Source organism: Alexandromys fortis, unplaced genomic scaffold (genome assembly GCF_014885135.2).
Source record: "Alexandromys fortis isolate MF-2015 unplaced genomic scaffold, M_Fortis_MF-2015_v1.1 scaffold_25, whole genome shotgun sequence".
In the NCBI taxonomy this organism is placed as follows: domain Eukaryota; kingdom Metazoa; phylum Chordata; class Mammalia; order Rodentia; family Cricetidae; genus Alexandromys; species Alexandromys fortis.
Genome location: NW_026067904.1, coordinates 3,393,812 through 3,412,234, shown reverse-complemented (window position 1 = coordinate 3,412,234; position 18,423 = coordinate 3,393,812). Strand labels below are relative to the sequence as shown.

Here is an 18,423-nt window from a genome sequence, read left to right as displayed (position 1 = left end):
TTAATATGTTCATGCATATGTGGAGGGCAGAGAACAACTTTATGGAGCTGTTTTTTTTTCCCCCCTTCCCTTCTTCCATGGGCTTCAGGGATTGAGCTCAGACTGTCAGGCTCCATGGCAAGTGCTTCCCCTTGCTGAGTGTTCTGCCACATGAGACAGGCTTTCTCTCTGGCCGGAGACTCACCAGATAGACTGGGATGGCTGACTAGTAGGCCCAGGAGACTGTGGGTCCTCTGGATAGGCAGGAAGCCCCCTTTAACTGCTAAGCAATCTCACTGTTCCCTACTCTCAAATTTAAAGCGGGTTCTGGAGATCAAACAGAAGTCCTTATGCGTGCATAGTGAGCACCACAAATTTCCTGAGCCCTCTTTCCAGCCTCACTTTTAAAGGTTTGTCGTGTGTATCCCCCCCCCCTTTTAATTAGATTCTGATAACACACACCCAGGAGCCCCATGTGTTACCGGGAGTGTATGTATGATAATCAGAAACCACGGACGTCCCTTCTTCCGCCCAAGGCTTCAGCTTGGGGTCCACTGGGGCTGGGTGCTCAGCAGGCAGGTCCTGGTGTGTCTTAAGCTGGGTGTGATTTTTGTCTGAGTGGTGTTCTGGCCAGCTGTGGGCTCAACACCAGCCTTAGAATGGGAGGCTGCGGGGTTGTGTGTCAGACTTGACTGAGTCAGCCCTGTCTGTGTGACTCACCTGGTGTGGGGTCTAGCGCCACCGTTTGGTGGATGCGGGCACTTTTTAGAATAAGAGATGTCGGGAGAGTCATTGGTACTGGGAACAGACACCTCAGCCCAGCTCCTTCCTTCCTGCCTAATTCCTTTGTCCTTCTTAGAGGTACTGAGCCACTGCCTCTGGCCCCTGGTGGGAACAGGTCATGGGAGAGGGATTTGTGGGGGAAAAAAAGCTTCACCCAGAAACTGGAAACCAAAGCCAAGTGGACTCTGGCCCTAAAAAAGCAAGTAGGAACCTTCGGGAGGGGTCACAGAAAGCAGTTGCCAGCTAGCTGAATCTCAGGGCTGAGACTTGGCTCAAGGGAGTTAATGAAAGTGGGGCTCCACTGAGTCTGGGGTCTGCCTTTGTGTTCCAGCTCTCTAGGTTGTTTGTGGCCAACCCCTGCCCCCGCTCTGTGTATGTGTGTTTAGGCCAGGGATCAAGCTCCAGTCCTGTCCCTGAGAGGTTGTCCACGGTAGCTTTTTGAGACAGATATCTCACTGGGACCCGAGGCACATGGTTCAGTTCAGCCGGCTATTCAGTGAGCTCCAAGGATCTTCCTATAGGCGCCTCCCCAGAGCTGGGTTTCAAATGTGTTCTCCCACATCAGGCTTTTTCTATGGACGCTGGGGTTCAAACTCGGGTCCTCCTACTTACCCTGCAAGTACTTTACCAGCTGAACCATCTCCCCAGCCCTTGTCTCCAGTCGTCTTGTTGGCCTTCCCTCTAAACCCTCCTTTTTTAGTGACAGCTCAGCCTTCCCATTCCCAGAGTGTCCCCTTAGGCCCAGCTGTTGCAGCCCTCAGGTCTCCAGTGGAAAGTTCTGGGTGGGTAGCTACATCCAGCCTAGTGTCTATCCTGCTTAGGCCCTGGGTTCTGCATTCAAGCAGGAGAGGGTACCAGCTGTTTGGTACCCTCCTCAGCTCCCCAGGGCAGAGTTCCAAGCGCAGGCTAACGGACTCCACTGCCTCTCCATCCCAGGCAGAGGAGGAGCTCATTAAAGCCCAGAAGGTGTTCGAGGAGATGAACGTGGACCTGCAGGAGGAGCTGCCATCCCTGTGGAACAGGTGAAGTCAGGAGGGGTCCGTATACCTGGCGGCCAGCCCGACCCTGTGTCCGCCTACCCACTCCACGGCTCTGCGCCTCTGAGGATGCAGCATGCAGTCACATGTGGTTCTCATTATGTCGCCTCCTCTCCCTCCGGCAGCCGTGTAGGTTTCTATGTCAACACGTTCCAGAGCATCGCGGGCCTGGAGGAAAACTTCCATAAAGAGATGAGTAAGGTAGGCCAGAGCGATCCTGCAGGACAAGGGGGTCAGTCAAAGGCAGGGATGGGGAGCTTGGGCACAGTGGGGACGGCTGTGGGTGCTCCAGTCCAGCCCCAGCCTGCCATGCCTTGTCCTTCTCTTCTTGCCTGGATCCATGTTGCTGAAATATGATCCGCCCCTTCTCCAACTCTAACAATCTTCTCAGGCAACTCTGATGGATATTTTCCTCGATCTATAGGAAAATAATAAATAAGTTACTGGAATTTTTATAATGATAAAAAAGTCTCCTGTGTTTCTTGAGATAGTGAAATGGGCTGCTTCTCTTCCTGAATCTGGCATAGGAGGGGCAAATCACCTCACACTTGTATGCTGTGTTAGAATGGAAGCTGAGTAACGGCCACTTGAGACACGTTCTGGGGCAGCTTTCCCACTCCTGGTGGCTGTTGTGACTTTGTCTCTTGGACTCAGAGGAATGAAGTGATGATGGTGGATCCCAGGTTTTGGGACTGAAGAGAACAAGTCGGTTTGGGGCCCTTTCCTGACCACAGCCTACTGTTTAAGGCCTCTCCTTTCTTCCTGTTTTTCCTCCTCCTTCTTAAAGACTTGAGGCAAAGCCTACAACACTTAGGACTGGCAAGATGGCTCAGTGGGCATAGGTGCTTGTCACATAGGCCTTGTCGGTGACATGAGTTTAGTCCCTGCAACTGAAATAATGATAGAAGGAGAGAATTGACTCTACAGGGTTGGCCCCTAGTAATAAATATGTAAAATAAAAAAAATTCAAAACGGGTATTTTAGGGAAAGAGACCTTTATTCAAAGTTAGTTCAAGGCACAAAAAGGCACAATTATGTATTAAGTAGGAAAAGAATTTATCTCTGCACTTCCTAGTGGCCAAAGCAAAAAGAGAAATGTTGTTAGTGATGAGACCCATGATCTGCGTGGGGCAACCCTCTTGCGTTTTGGAGAAATTTCTGGAAGTTGTAGGATAGTCGAGAAGCTTCTTGCGAAAATGACCTAAATAACTAGGGTTAACAAACATTAAATCTGTAGACTCAGAAATGAGTTTTAAGAAATAAAATGATGAAGTTCCTTGTGCTGGAAATCCAGCAAGGTTGAGGCTTCAGGCAGCTTAGCGAGACCTTATCTCCGACTGAAATGGACAAAGAGGTGGGGACGTGGCCTAGTAGTAGAACATTTACCTAGCACGTGCAAAGCCACGTTAGGCAAATGCTCAACTCTTCCCCGACTGGGAAAAAGTGAAAACAGTGGCTTTTTTTGTGGCATTTAGGATATCCCCTTAAAGAGCAAGAGAGAAAAGGTGGCCCTCAGAAATAGGAGCTGTCGGCAGTCCAGCTCATGAGCTCATGTCCCCGATTACGCTGTTGGTTGTCTGGGGTTCATTGTGTTGGTCTTCCTTCGATGGGGGTCAATGGAGCTCACTCCTGGTAGAGGCAGGGGTGGCAGGGAGGGAAAAGGGGGATTCCTGCAGGAGATGTGCTTGTCCAAGCCTGCTTCTGTTCCCTCTTCCTGCAGCTCAATCAGAACCTTAACGACGTCCTGGTCAGCCTGGAGAAGCAACATGGGAGCAACACCTTCACAGTCAAGGCCCAGCCCAGGTGGGTCAAGGCAGGGGGGGTGAGGTCTGCGGGGCCCTGGGACTTGATGGTCAGCACCACAGGGGCAGCTACTTCCTGAGACTCTCTCTTGTCCCCTTTGTTCTCCACGGGTTCGACCCTGAATCTCCAGGAACCTCCCTAGCTCTCTGCCCCCTGGCATCAGGAAGCAGCTCCTATAGTCCTGTTCTGTGGAGGAAAGAATGTGGCCAGGGGGCCTGCAAATGCCTCAGCCTTTGTAGATAGAGGTAGAGTAGAGGTAGAGGACAGGGTGGAGGCGGAGCTTGATTGTTGACAGAGGTTGTGGTTCCTGGCACATCAGCCTTCCTTCCTCCTGCTCAAGGAGAGAGGGTCAAGGATGGGGTCGGTGCCTCCATGCTTTGTCCTTTGCTGCCTTTCCTGGGCAGCTGCTAGGGGGTCCTGTCCCCTGAGGGAGAGAGGAAGCATCAGAAGCAGCCTGTAGTCTGGTATTACACTCCTTCTGTGTGTGTGTGTGTGTGTGTGTGTGTGTACATGTGCACGTGAGTGAAGGAAAGAGGGGGAGGGGTGTGTATGTGTGTGTACGTTTGACTGAGTGCGTGGGCATGGCAAGCCACGTGTCTGCGAGGTCTCTGCTTCTCGGGTAACTGGTCCCCGGCCCAGAACTTTGAGGGTTTCAGTGAACCAGTCTTCTTTTCTCTGCCCTAAAAATAAAACATGCAATTGGCAAAGAGGAGCCTGCAGGTGTCCTGGGGAGCATGGGGGGGGGGGGGAAGAGGGGAATGAGAGCAGATATGAGTCTGTGGTCACTTTAGGAAGACCTTACCCAGCTGGAAAGACTGTGGGGCCCGGGCTGGGTGAGCAGGTGCTTGTCTGTACTCTCTACTAAGGTAGCCCATCTGTGGCCCACCCTGCTGTCCTGTAGCCTTCCAGGATTGGCTAGCAACTACACTGGGCAGAGGACAGACAGGAGGAGCATGGGGTACAGATTGAGGGCGGGGTGGGGGGCGAGTCCTGGGATGGGAGGCTAGGGGAGATAAAGGTGAAGGCAGGCGTATCAGGAGCAGGCTGAGGATGGGGAAAAATCCTGGGGGAAGGGGCAGAGGGAGGAAGGCCGAGAACAGGTGGAGAACAGGGATGGGCTGAGGGCAGCGTGGGAAGGTCAGACAGGTTGGATGGGCCAGACTAAGGGCAAGTTAGGGAGCAGGTAGAGGGTAGGTCATTTCTTAGAGGCCCCTGAGCAGAGATGGAGGAGAAGGCGGCAGAGGAAGGCCTAGTTCCCATGGCTCCTCCTCCAAATGAAGCACCCACACCCCACCATTCCCACAGAAAGAAAACTAAACTGTTCTCACGGCTGCGCAGAAAGAAGAACAGGTACCGCCGCCATTGAGTGCAGTGCCGTAGGCCTCTGGGCCCCACCCTGACTGCGCATGTGCCTTGTGACCTGTGCCCTGCTGAAGGGCTCACTAACCCCTAACCTGCCGGTGTGCCCTGTTGCTTGGGGACATGTGTCAGGAGGGGGTGGAGGACCTGGGATGTGAGGGAGGTAGGAGTTACAAGGCGGGTGGTTGGAGGGTTAGTGTACCCCTGTCCTGTGCACACCCTAGAGTCCACTAGCACACAGGTACTGAGTAGGGACAAGGAGCCCCACTGTTGAAAGCAACCCCATTACACTGTATTCTACTTTGCTATATATTCTTTAGGGAGGCAAGTGCACCCCCCTAAAAATCAAGGCCTCCTCAGACTAGGCATCTGGGGGACCGGTCCTAGTGGTCCTTCTAGAATGTCTAGATCTTCAGATGCCAGCACCATAGCTGATAGTTACAAGTGGCTCTTGAGCAGCTGGAATGTGTGCATTTTGATTCTGGAAGCCATGATGGTGATGCTAATTTATTTAGATTGAGTAAATTTAATGGTGGCTGCTGCCTGTCGCCTTTCGCAGGCACTGATAGACCCCTGCTCCTGCATGTCCAGTGGCTGCAGTGTGTGTCCCCGACCCTTCATGTCCCCAAGTGGACCCTGCTGCTCGCTTTGCCCTCTCTCAGCTGTCACTTCTCTGCAGTGAAGCCACCAGCATGGAGCCGTTTCTCCAGGGTGTGCACTAAGTTGAGGAACCATGGGAAGGAAAGTGCAGAGGTAGCGAGGGCTCCTGGGCTGTGGTCTGATCTGTGTAGGCAGGAAGGCCGCTGGAACAGGTCAGAGGGGAGGAGCCTGAGTGGACAGGCTGCTGTCTGAGGAAAGAGAGACTCACTTTGCCTCTAGGAAGTATGGCTTGCTTGTGCTGTGGACATTGGGCGTTTGGACATAGGCGGGGAAGAGACTGGTTCTTACTGGTTCACCCCTGCTTTGAAGGCGAGCCCCCTATGAACCATACAGGATCACACCTTGTTCCTTTCGCTTCCAGTCTACACGTGCACACAGTTCCAGACAGGGATGCCCAGGACACACATCAGCACACAATTTTATATTTTTTTACACATGGATTCATGGGGTTCACACATAGATGCACTGATTTACACACAGGCCCACAGGGCTTACTCATCCACACAGCTTCACACGCGGATCCCAGGAGCTCACATAGGTACACGGCTCCACATGTGAATCCGTGGAGTTGGCGCATACACACATGTCATTCCCCACGGGCACCCACAAGGCGCTCACAAACTGCTCCGCGTCTTCTAGCCCTTGGTCCCACTGACATCATTCTCCTTTTGTCCTTCTGCAGTGACAGTGCCCCTGAAAAGGGGAACAAGAGCCCTTCACCTCCTCCAGATGGTTCCCCTGCTGCTACCCCCGAGATCAGAGTGAACCATGAGCCAGAGCCGGCCGGTGGGGCATCACCGGGAGCCACCATCCCCAAGTCCCCATCTCAGGTAGGCATGCTTGCTGCCTCCACGACCTGAACTTTTCCTTCTCTTCCTCTGTTGCTTTTGTCCCTTCCCCTTTCTCCATCATCCCCTACCTGGGGCCACACAGGTTTTGAGCCTGAGGTTCTGCTCCGTGGAGGACTGGTTCTGACCTCAGTCTCCTTGGGCTACTCTGAACCTAGATTTTCTCGGTGTTCCTGGTCTGCTTGACGATGGTTTCTGTAAACATTCCACAGAAGTGAGCATCTTCCCCTTTCCCGTCTCCCTGTCCTGTCGCCTTGACTCTTTCTTCCATCCTCCCTAGCTCTCTGGATGTTCAGCCTCTGAGTAGCCAGTCTCTCTCCAGATTCAGGAGGTCTTGCCCTTTGTCTGGTAGGGACTGAGGGAAAAACCCTATCAGATGGCCTCACAGGGCCATCAGGGAACAGAAAGAGAAGGGGCTCTGTGAGGAAAGGCGGGTGGGGGGGGGACAGGTACATGGCCTCAGTCTCTCCTTTGTTCCTGTCCTGTCCTCAAGCCCTCTGGGTTCCCCCAGAGGTCCCAGGAGCTAGCACCTGGGTTTGGTTGAAAGAATTGAGTCCTCTTGCTTCTGGCCATGGGAAATTAGGGCAGGAAGTCAAGAGTGGCAGTAAGAACCCACACCTGATAACGTACTGCCCTTGTTGAGGTTGGGTCCCAGGCTAGGGCTGGACACCCTTCTGTTCACTGGGTCTCTCACTGCCTTTGGGCAAGTGGTAGAAGTCAAGATTAGGGCAATCCTTCACCCGATCTACACATATGCGGTCCTTGTGGGGACCTAGTTCAGGCTGGCTTCTGTAGGCATAGCCCGAGCCTGAGCTGGAGCTCCTTTGGGCAATCCCAGCCTAGGGAAGAGGAGGTAAGGCCTCTGGGGGGAAGGGATGGGCAGGGGAGGCGGCCTTTAACTCCATGTTCCCTCCTAGGTAAGTAGGGCAGACCTTCCTCCAGTGGGCTACGGGGACATGTCAGGCATTGAGACCTGATGGGTCACTCGCTCTGCCTTTGTTTACCCCCTTTGTTTCTGTCTCCTCCCTCTTTCTCCTTTCTTTTCGCACAGTGGTTTTGGACCTCCAGTCCTGGTTTCTTCTCTTGGGGTGGCCTGCTCCCTTGGTGTCTGTTTAGGGGAACAATGACTTGTTTGTTTTCCCCCACTGCCTGGGAGTGACTGACTAACGTAACCATGGCTTTGTCTCTGTCTCCCGTACTGTGCTCCGTCATGCCTCCCATGCTTCCTCCCTTGCTGGCCCACAGCTCCGGAAAGGCCCACCTGTCCCTCCGCCTCCCAAACACACCCCATCCAAGGAGATGAAGCAGGAGCAGATTCTCAGCCTTTTTGATGACGCATTTGTCCCCGAGATCAGCGTGACCACCCCCTCCCAGGTCAGCCGTGTCCACCGCGGCCCAGTCCTCTCCCCTTGCCACTCTTTCTCGTACAGCATGCATGGCCTTCCATCGTCCACCCCGAGCTCCAAGCTTCTCTCAAGAGCCAAGAATTTGGCTGGAGAGATGGGCGGGAGCCTCCATCTTTGATCCATCCATCCCCCCCTTTTCATCATTCTCCCATCATTATCCATCCCACCCACCTGAGCATGCACCATGGCGGGATAAAGGGACGTGCTAACGACAGGTCTTCCCTGTTCTTCATGGCGGTGGTCAGCTTGGCTGTCACTTCACACTGATTGGTGACATAATGGGGACATGGAGTGATTGGGCAGCCACAGGGCGTTCTCTGGTGCAGGTGACATTTGCCTGGGAAGGAGTCGCAGGCATTGTTATAGTTAGAGCTATCAGAACTGGGCCAGAAGGGACAAGAGACTGACTCACCAAGTGGTGCAGGTGGGAGTCAGGCAGATCCCTGTTGGGTACTGTAATGACCAAGGTGCAGGGACTAATCTGTCGGCGCTGCTGCTTGTAAGTGTCATGAAATGCCCACCCTCAGGTGGAGACAAAGACAGAGGCACCCTCTGTGCTGGGAAAACATCTTGTTAAGACTGGAGCAGGCGGACACACGATCAGAGCAGCCTGGGGTGATCAGCTCCCTGCTTCAAGCTGGCCTTAAGCCTCCTAGCCTCCCACCCTGTGCAGGGCTTCCCTTTCGAGGAGGTGGCTATCCTAGATCCTGGGGGACTTGGCCAGATCCCTTCCCTTCACAGGTGTCTCTAGACTCTACCTTCCCCAGGATCATTTGTACATCCCAGATATCTGGAGAAGGGGGCCTGGGTCTGAGGTTAGGACTGTGGAAGGGGCAGCTTGGAATGGAGAACAGGGACCACTACAACAGGAACCTAGAGAGGGTGGGCCTTTAGCTTCCATGGAAGGACTTAGGGGGTGGGACCAAAGCTCCTCTATGCAAGAAGGTGATCCAGAGGCCAGTAGGAATAGGCAGTGTGGGAATGGGGCTGAAAATCTCCAGGCTCGCTCCTTGTGGGGCCGTTTCCTTCCTGAGCGTGCCTGTGCCTTGAGGGTGCCTGGGCAGGTGGCCGGCATGTGTTTAGGGTGAGAGATATGGGATATCATGGGAGCTAGTAGATGCTGGGGGGAGATGTCATAGCTACTTACTTATGCCATCTTGTTTGGTTTTCAACATCCCCTGTGAGGGGCCATACTCCGTTTACCTGCTGAGCTTCCCATGGTCATGTGTCAGAGGGAGCCACTGAATGGCCCACCAGGCTCCATGTTGCCTGCCCCCCCCCCCCCCCCCCCCCCCCCCCCCCCCCCCATGTCATTGCACGCCTTGCTTGCTGCTTCTCATCTCCATCCGCAGGGAGCCGGGACTACCGGTCTGTCGGGGTGGGAGAATGCTTTGGGTGGTATTGCATGCGTGGGGGAGGGCTCACGTCGTCCACGGTGCTTGTGCCAACAGGCTGCTTGGTGTGTGAGGTGGTGAGCAGTCTGCACCCGTGCAGTGTCTTGGTCTTGTGTGGGAAAGAGTCGTTTGCCAGAGGCAGGCCTGAGAGGAGGCGAGCAACACCCTGATTGTGGGCCTCCCCCGACGGGGTTCCAGGAGTATTGCTGTCTGGGCTTGGGTGACTTCTAAGGAGTACAGAAGGGGTGAGGCTGGTGCCTGTGTGACAGCGGTGCCTCAGGCACCTCCACATCCTGAGGTCATGGCCATGGGGTCTCTAACCCAGCTTTCAGACAAGGCTGGACTAGAAGGAGAGTCAGCCAAGGGTCAACCAGAGGCCACTTGTTCTGGGAAGTGGGTCCACTTGGCCGGACCCAACTGAAAGGGATTCCAGATTCTCATGCTGTTTGGGCTCTTAGTGTCCCCAGGACCATAGAGGCTCCTCTGAAGAGCCGCAGGCCACATCACAATCTTTCTAGCCTTTCTTGATCGGGAGGGACATGGACCTGGGGTGTTATCTCCAAGTTGGGCCCCCATGGAAAGCAAGTGGAGGTAAGAAGTTGCTGGCCTGAACTTGCAGGACTTTAGCCCCTCTGCCATCTCCTGAGGGCTGTGGAAAGGGCACACTGCACCCTATCCTTGCTCGAACTGGGGTGGCGTCTGCCAGAGCTCTGAGGGGGAAGCCCACAAGCAAGACAAGTCTGCAATGTCTTGAAGGCAGCTAAGTCAGAGTGTCCCTGGGGAACTGTGGTTGCCTAGCACCCGCCCAGACTTGGAAGCCTGTCCTGGTCAGCTACTGCTGACTTGTTCAAGGGTCGCTCTCGGGGATCTGGAGAGAGACACCTCCCATGATGGCATATATTGGAGCTTTATATTGTTGGTGGGGATCTAGCTTCATATATACTGCTGGGCTGCATCCAGGTTCCCCAAAAGGGAATCCCGAGGTATCTGTGGGTATTGTCTACAGCTGTAATGTAGGTACCCCAGCTGCCTGACACTGGGATCCCACACTGAAGGTGCCCTTTCCTTGTCCCTAGAGTTGGATGACAGGTTGGGGTGTCCCAAAGAGTGATTTGGATAGGTGCCAGTGTGAAACCTTTGACCTGGGGTCTCTGAGCTGGGAGACTGAGGTGGGCATGTTCAGCCCAGGCCACAGCATTGTGCTTGATACACAGGGCAAAGTCAGGTGAGCTTGTGGGGGCAAAGGGCCAAGAAGCCATGGGAGTTGTCGGCTGCTGGGAAAATCTGGCCAGTTGTTGGATGTCCTAGCTGGCATCAGATGTCTTCATGCAGTTGGAGGCTTGTGCTAGTTTGTGTAGTTGTGGATAATACTTCTTCACGCGAGTGTGCAAAAGTGTGTGTGTGTGTGTGTGTGACTCCATTTTCCTCGGTGTGCACAAGGCATAGGCTCATTCTGTTACTAACTGCTTTCTTCTCTGCTGCTGCTGTTACCAAGTTTGAGGCCCCTGGGCCTTTCGCAGAGCAGGCCAGTCTACTAGACCTGGACTTCGACCCCCTTCCGCCAGTGGCAAGCCCTGTGAAGGCACCCACACCCTCTGGTCAGGTTGGTTGTGCCCACCAGTGCCCATTCATGTGCCTGAGGACCAGGCCTTGTGCTTGTGTGAGCCATATAGACACAAGTCTTCGGGGGTGAGGGGACAGCTCACTAGGCCTTTTCCCAGTGCCCTAGCCTCTTACCTCTTCGGATACAGGGCAGAGTAGATGTGGATTAGCTGGGTTACTGTCACTCCGGACATGTCCCACAACCTCCGGTCACTCCAGCATCCTGCCCAGACTGTGGGCCTCTCTGAACTGGGGTTTGAAGCCCTCAGAGCCCAACTTGGAGCCTGCCGGGTTGGGGTGGGGTCCCTAGGTGTGCTTTTGCTACGCTGTCTCTAACCTCTGTACTAACTCTGTCCTTTTCCCGTTACCGCTTCACTCAGCCAATCCCGTGGGACCTCTGGGAGGTAAGCCACGCCCTTGCTCCGCACCAGTGCCCACAGCCCTGGTGGCTGCTTCTCTCTGTGCAGAGGCACACTCGTCCCTGCACCCAGTTTGCATGTGGCACCGTCGCTTCTCCATGTTCATGTGCACAGGGGCCACTGAGACTCCATCCCTCTGTCAGAACCACAGGAGTGGGCTCCTTGGTGTCTCAAGACCGTGTCCTCCATTGGTTAGAGTCCAGGTCTTGCTGTTCACCTTGACAAATAGCCAGCAGGTCTTCTAGAAGAGTCAAGGAGTCCTGGTTACAAGGCAGTATTAGAACACTGGGAACCCACCCCAGTGGGCATGGGGATTCAGAGACTTGGAGAGACTCAGAGACTCACACTTAGAATGTGCCCAGTAAGCGGTTACAGGAAATGGTAGGTTCCAGGACACAATCTAACAAGGGCAGCCAGTGTGGCAGGTGCTGCTGGGCCACAGAGCAGCCAGGACTCTGGGGGGCTCAAAAGTTTCTATAAAAGCTTCGTTCTATAAAGTGCTGCTGAGTTTGATTCTCAGTACTCAGGTAAAAACCCCAGGCATTGGGCAGGAATGATAGCTCAGTGGTTAAGAGTACTTCCTGCCCTTCCTGGGTTCTAGTCCTGATTCCCATGCCAGCTGGTGTACAACTGCCAGTAATTTCAGTTCCGTGGGGTCTGAGCCTTAGGCTCTGCAGGCCCCTGCACACATTTGGTACATGTACACTTATACGGGCACACACACACATACATGTAAATAGATAGCAAATAAATCTTTTAAAAAGATACCAACTATGGTGGCCCAAGCTTGTAACCCCAGCACTTGTTATTGGAGGCAGAGGTGGGGGCATCTCTGGATACTGCTTGCCAGCCGGCCTACCTGACATAGCAGGGAGCATCAGTTTCAGAGAGAGACCCTGCCTCAGAAAAGCCAAGGGTGTGTGTGTGTGTGTGTGTGTGTGTGTGTGTGTGTGTATAGTGACTGAGGAGACTAAGAGCTGGACCTCTGGCTTCCACACATAAGATCATCTATGTCACATATGTGCATAAGCATACACATGTACACACACACCACATAGCACACACACATACACCACACCACACACACATACACCACAAACACACACACGTCTTTCTGTAATTGCCAGGGAAATACGGCTGGAGTGGGCTGACAGGGCCATCTGACCCTTTTGGTAGATGCTGTGCTATGTGGTGACATCACACCCGCCTGACCCCTTGATGGTGGCAGGACCAGAGCAATGGGAGGCAGTTGACCTCACAAAATTCTGACCAGGCTGCTAACCCAGGCCACATCCCTTGTTACTGCTGTCCACTCAAGACCACCCTCTCTTGTCTCCTGCCCTTGTCCAATATGCCTACCCCACCCCGGCCTTCTCACCCTTCCCCATCCTGGTGGCTTGTCACTAGCCCACAGAGAGTCAAGCTGGCGTCCTGCCTTCCGGGGAGCCCAGTTCTGCTGAGGGTACCTTTGCTGTGGCCTGGCCCAGTCAGACGGCCGAGCCAGGGCCTGTCCAAGTAAGTGCCCCCTTGTTCCCATCTGGCGTCTTCCCATCTCGGGTGTAGCGTGGACGAAGAGCCAGAGGGAACACACAGTGTGGACAAGACCTGGGATGTGTCACTAGGTGGTACCTTAGTGGTAATCATGGCTCAGATTACACCCACCCTCTTACCTCAGAGCGGTCCTTCAGAGTGGGAAGAGAGGGACATTTCAGAGGCCCTAACAGGTTTTCCTAGGCATCTCCTAGAATTTCCCTGGCCTGTCTTCATCATAACCCAATCAACCAGATACTTTATTTTGCTACATTTGAGGAAGTGGAGGGCAGAAAGGTCGCCGAACTAGGTTCCAGTGCACAGAAGTGGCTGAGTCTGAGTGTTGGTAGAGGCTGGCCCGTAGTGGAGCTTTTCCTGTGGTCTCCTGTAGTGCTGGCTATGATGCTGTCCCTGTGGGGAAGATAGCAGCCAGTCTGGAAGAGGCTGTCTGACATCCTAAACATGCTTGGTGGGTCCGGGCTCACGAGTGGGCTCCAGCTAAGCTGTGAGGGGCCAGCGTGGCCGGCAGAGCGGGCAGGAGGAAGCTGGGTATTTAGAGGGAAGGGCCTGTAAGGCAGAGGTGGGAGCAGCATGCATGGTAGTTATGCCATTCGGTGAGGTGTAGAGCATTCTGCACACATCACCCCTGTATCAGCCAGCATTTTCTCACCAGTCGCCTCCTGTACAGAGATGTCTGTCCTGCGGGATGCCCCTGCATTGTGCGAGACACATTTCTGGGCCAGCCAGGCTGTCTCACTTGTACGCTGCCCTCCTGTGATGTGTCCTGGATATGGGCATCCCGCTCCGTGTCTGATCCCTTGCTGGCATTTTATGTTGCAGCCAGCAGAGGCCTCCGAGGTGGTGGGTGGAGCCCAGGAGCCAGGGGAGACAGCGGCCAGTGAAGCAGCCTCCGTAAGATGGCAGGGACCATGCCCTGTTTTTTCTTCCCCATTGTCTGTCTGTCTAGTGCTGTCTGTCTTCTGCCTGCCTGCAGCTTCCCTGTGTGCCTCACCCATGTTGGTGCAGGCCGCAGTTCCCTGGAAGAGCACCGGGAAGGGTAGTTTGGCGCCAGACATGAACGCATCCCCTTCCCTCGTGGTGCCCCGACTTTACCCACGCTGCCATTGGTGCGATTGACTCCCCTGCCCTGTTCGCAGAGCTCTCTTCCTGCCGTGGTGGTGGAGACCTTCTCAGCAACTGTGAACGGTGCCGTGGAGGGCAGCAGTGGGACGGGGCGCTTGGACCTGCCCCCGGGCTTCATGTTCAAGGTGAGCTTAGCCTAGCTAACCCTGGAGCCTTTGTCCTAGGTGCCTTGGGAGCCAGGGTCACCCTCATGTACAGGCTAAGATGCTTAGCCCAGGAGCCCTGTGGCTCACTCTTAACGGAGCCTCTTGAGTCTACTTTAAGAAAAGCCTCCATTTTTTTGTGGGCTGGATGGGGACACAGCCCCCGGACATGCTCTCCCAACTTCCGCAGGTGCAAGCCCAGCACGATTACACGGCCACTGACACGGACGAGCTGCAACTCAAAGCTGGCGATGTGGTGCTGGTGATCCCCTTCCAGAACCCAGAGGAGCAGGTGAACGAGGGGAAGGGGGAGTATGGGGGTGGGGAGGGGGGAATGCGGGGGTGGGGGAGGATGGGAATTCCGGTGAGCCTAGTGGAGTGGAGGTTTGAGAGGGTGGTGTGGGGTGTGGAGGACGGGAATCCCGGGGCTGCTGCTGCAGTGGTGGGTATGGCCAGTAGGGGGCAGCAGAGGCCCACTGTAGTAGGGCGTGGCTAGGTTGCCATTCATTACCTGAGCCCCCCCTTTTTTCCCCCCAATCTTACTTGTGTTATTCTCCCTGTCCCCCTCCAGTCTTTCCTTCTCATTGCCCCCCTCTGTCTGTGCCTCTCTTTTTAGCCTGTTCTTTTCCTTTCTTCCAGCTGCCCTGCCAACTTCCTGCATCTGTGTTTGTTTCTTGTCTTTGCCATGCTCTTGGCCACAGGGCTTGTCCTTTTTTCTGCAGGGTTCCCGCCTGCAGTGATAGAGCACAGGCTCCACTCTGTATAGCTCCTCGGCTGCGTTCTTAGCTGGGTGTTCTAGGCCTTTCTCACCGCTGCCACCGCCTTAATGTCAGTTAACTTTGGAAGGCAGCCCCTAACGGACCTGCTTGTGGCTGACTCCCCCGCCCAGTGCCACTGTCGGCATAGCGAGCCTTCACATTGCTGGTAACATCCATGCTGACACTGAGCACCTCGGCTGGCTCTCGCCCTCAGTAGGTGTGGGCTGAGCTGCAGGGAGTGCCCAGGCTTGAATATCCCACAGCAGCTTGTGTGTGTGTGTGTGTGTGTGTGTGTGTGTGTATGTGTATGTTTTGTGTACCTGTGTGCATGCGTATGCCTGTGTGTTGTGTGCCTTGTGTGTGTGTATGTGTGTACTAGAAGAAAACCTTACTTGTTCCCTAGGAACTATCTACCTATATCTGTGATAAGGTCTGCCCATCTCTCCTTCAGTGCTGGGATTTCAATACATACCCCTACTTCTGGCTTTTTACCTAGGTTCTGGGGTTCGAACTCAGAGCCTTATGCTTTGAGTGGCAAGTACTTTACTAACTGAGCCATTTCTCTAGCCCCATCTGCTGCTGTTCTAAAGTCAGAGGTATCTCCTGGCCACTTCGGTGGGTCTTTCCTAGCTGGGTGGGGTTTTGAGAAGCGTAAACCCTGGCCACCAGCCAGCAGGAGGTTGTGTATGGGTACTAGAGGGCTTGAGATGGGTTATGTACAGAATCAGTAAAGTGCAGAGATCTCTAACAATGCAGATAATGGTAGAATAAAATTGCACAGACCCAGGAGGTTGCCAGGCATGGTTCAGCTTTGGGACAGTCATGGAACTCCAGCAGTGAGGGCTTGCAGAGAAAACCCCTGTGCAGGTTAGTGTTGAAGGAAGAAGCAAGTTGGGATTGAAGGGCTTCATAGAATGAATTTGGGACCTTCTAGCAAGCATGTCAGTGGGTCACATATGCCCTGGGATAACTGTAAATGCGACCTAACATAAAACAGTGAACCTATTTAAAACATCTTGTTTTGTTTTGAGACAAGGTCTCATGTGTATTTGGGCTGACCGGGAATTTACCGTGCAGCTGAGAATGATCTTGAAGTTCTGATCTTCTGGCCTTTGCCTCCAGAGTTCTGGACTTGCTGACCACCAAGCCTTGTTCATGTGGTGTTGGGAATGAAACCTGGGGAATGCCGGGCAGGCACCCTGCCAGCTCAACCATATCCCAGTCCCCGGTAGTAGGGGATTTTTGTTCTTTTGCTTTTCCAACTCGACTGACCAGTTCTCGAGCGCGAGCTTTGTAGAGGAGAGCAGCTGCCACAGCATCTAAACGTTGGACACATCTACTAGAGGCTTGAGATCTTTATTACATTATTTATTGTGTGTGTGTACGTGTGTGTGTGTGTGTACGTGTGTGTGTGTGTGTACGTGTGTGTGTGTGTACGTGTGTGTGTGTGTGTACGTGTGTGTGTGTGTACGTGTGTGTGTGTGTGTACGTGTGTGTGTGTGTGTACGTGTGTGTGTGTGTGTGTGTGTGTACTTGTGCATGCGTGTGGCATGGTCCATGAGTGGAGGTCAGAGAACACTTTTCAAGAGTCTTTCCTTTTTTCCTTCATTCCACCAGGCAGGCCTCAGGGATTGAACTCAGGTTGTAAGGTTTGGTAGCAAGCACTTTTATCCACGGAGCCACCTCACTCCCCTCCTCCCCTCTTTCCCTCCTCCCTTCCCATGTTTCTTTTTCAGCACTGGGTGTTGTGTCGAATCAAGGACCACGTGCATACCCTACCACCACACTAGATCCACAGCCCTCTCTTTTAAGTTTTAATTTGGGGTCAGGAACTCACTAAATTGTTCCAGGATGACCTTGAATTCACTCTGTAGTCCAGGCTGGCCTTGAAGAACTTGTTACCATCCTTTCTCAGCCCCATCTACCCACACATACCTCAGAAGGTCTGATTAGAAGTTTTTAACTGCTAGTACTTCCAGAACTTTCTGGCTATTTATAGACATCTGGGGACTTGGGTGGAAAGTTGGGGTCCTCTTGGAAGTTGTTAGGGTTTGGGAAACCCTGTTCCAGAGGACACACAGGAGACAGAGCACTCTCCGGGTTCCTTAGAGTTGACAAAGCAATGGGATCTGAAGGAAGTTTCAGCTGGGAGGGGGAGAGAAAAAAGAGGAGGAGAGGGGAGAGGAAAGGAGAGGCGGGTGTGTTGGGACAAGGGACTGGGTCTAGGATCATCAGCAATCACAACTAGGCTGTGAGATACTATGTAAGCTGAGGCAGGTGTTTGGAGTCACAAGGACTGGATTAGGACTGTCTGGAAGAGCGGTGGTATAGTTAGCAGGTGACAGCTGCCATTTGTCATGGTCTACAGCCCTTCTTCTTTTAGGACCTCTTCCCAGAACAGGTTGTAAGAGCTATGAGAGGAGACAGGTGGCAGCTGGGTGTGGCCTGTCCTGGCCCTTCATTGTATCTGAAGGGTCTGGATCCCAGGAGGGATGCATTTGCAGGGAGCAGATGGTTATGGGCTGGTACTGAGCACATAGTTGAGGCTTAGACCAGTGCCGTCAGGCACAGAAGATCAGAATAGCCGGCAGGCAGGCTGACAGGCTCCTCCCAGGCCTGCTTGTTGTGACGTGGACCTGTTACCCACGCTCTGTTGGCCGCAGGATGAAGGCTGGCTCATGGGAGTGAAGGAAAGCGATTGGAACCAACACAAAGACCTGGAGAAATGCCGGGGCGTCTTCCCGGAGAATTTCACCGAGCGGGTGCAGTGATGGCGGAGCCCCTGCAGCCTTCCGGTGTGTGAAGAACACCGTTTCCCAAAAGATGTGTGCTTTCTTTTTCTTTGTTTTTCTTCCTCTCTTTTCTGTTTTTGTTTTGAAACTCTTGAAAAATGTCGGGAAATTGGGGAGTGGAGACCTAAGCCAAGAGGTGTTCCCCCAAAGATGAAGTGGTTTTCCAAAGAGCCGTCCGGCCCAGTTCAGTGGACTTCTCCAGTGTTCCCGAAGCTGCTGTGGTCCCCCTAGTTGAGTTCCCGGTGCCCGCATGTTCAGGGCGGGTCGGGGGGCGCTGAGCCACCGCCACACTTGCCTGACGCTTGGCCGCGCCGCCGGGCGGGGCTTGGGTCCTCTTCTGGCAGCTGCCGTGGGTGGGGCCTGCACACTGGCCCAGCCTGGTCCCGCTCTGCAGACCATCCGTGTGCTGTTTGAATATAAGCCCTAGTGTTCAAAATGCAGCGAAACAAACAAAAAACCTGACAAAACCACCCAGGAACAGTGCACATGTCTTTCTTCGCCTCAGTTGTGTGAGTGGGACCCAGGCCAGCTGAAGCCTTTATACTGCTGATGCCCCTCAGGTACTGGGTGTGGGAGACCCTCCCCTAGGCTAAGGGCACGTGCTCTCTGGGGTGCCCACTGGTGGTTGGTTAGAGGACAAGTGATGGATACCTCCTGGAAACTGTCCTAGGTGACCTTAATACTTCGGCATTTGGAGGGTGGGCAGATGGATGCCGGGGCGGCACACAGCAGATCAGAGCCCTGAGGAGACCCTGGTGGCCTGCGAT

The 18,423-nt window shown here is 53.9% G+C and overlaps 1 protein-coding gene across 5 annotated transcripts in view; it reads left to right on the top strand.

Annotated features, from left to right (window-relative positions):
* The window catches only part of Bin1 (bridging integrator 1), a 58,831-nt gene extending 40,705 nt beyond the window's left edge, over positions 1–18,126 (top strand). For 2 of the 5 annotated variants that reach the window (XM_050134938.1, XM_050134939.1), the window contains exons 7-15: positions 1,699–1,784; positions 1,925–2,000; positions 3,520–3,602; positions 6,304–6,451; positions 7,715–7,843; positions 13,661–13,732; positions 13,978–14,088; positions 14,297–14,398; positions 17,528–18,126. In XM_050134938.1, coding sequence (XP_049990895.1) covers positions 1,699–1,784; positions 1,925–2,000; positions 3,520–3,602; positions 6,304–6,451; positions 7,715–7,843; positions 13,661–13,732; positions 13,978–14,088; positions 14,297–14,398; positions 17,528–17,635 — 915 coding nt within the window. In that variant the 3' untranslated portion in view covers positions 17,636–18,126. Of the gene's footprint in view, positions 1–1,698; positions 1,785–1,924; positions 2,001–3,519; positions 3,603–6,303; positions 6,452–7,714; positions 7,844–10,764; positions 10,873–11,251; positions 11,276–12,697; positions 12,806–13,660; positions 13,733–13,977; positions 14,089–14,296; positions 14,399–17,527 lie in introns of all 5 variants that reach the window. The other 3 variants (XM_050134942.1, XM_050134940.1, XM_050134941.1) reach the window with 3 other exon arrangements.
* Positions 18,127–18,423: the final 297 nt, after the last annotated feature.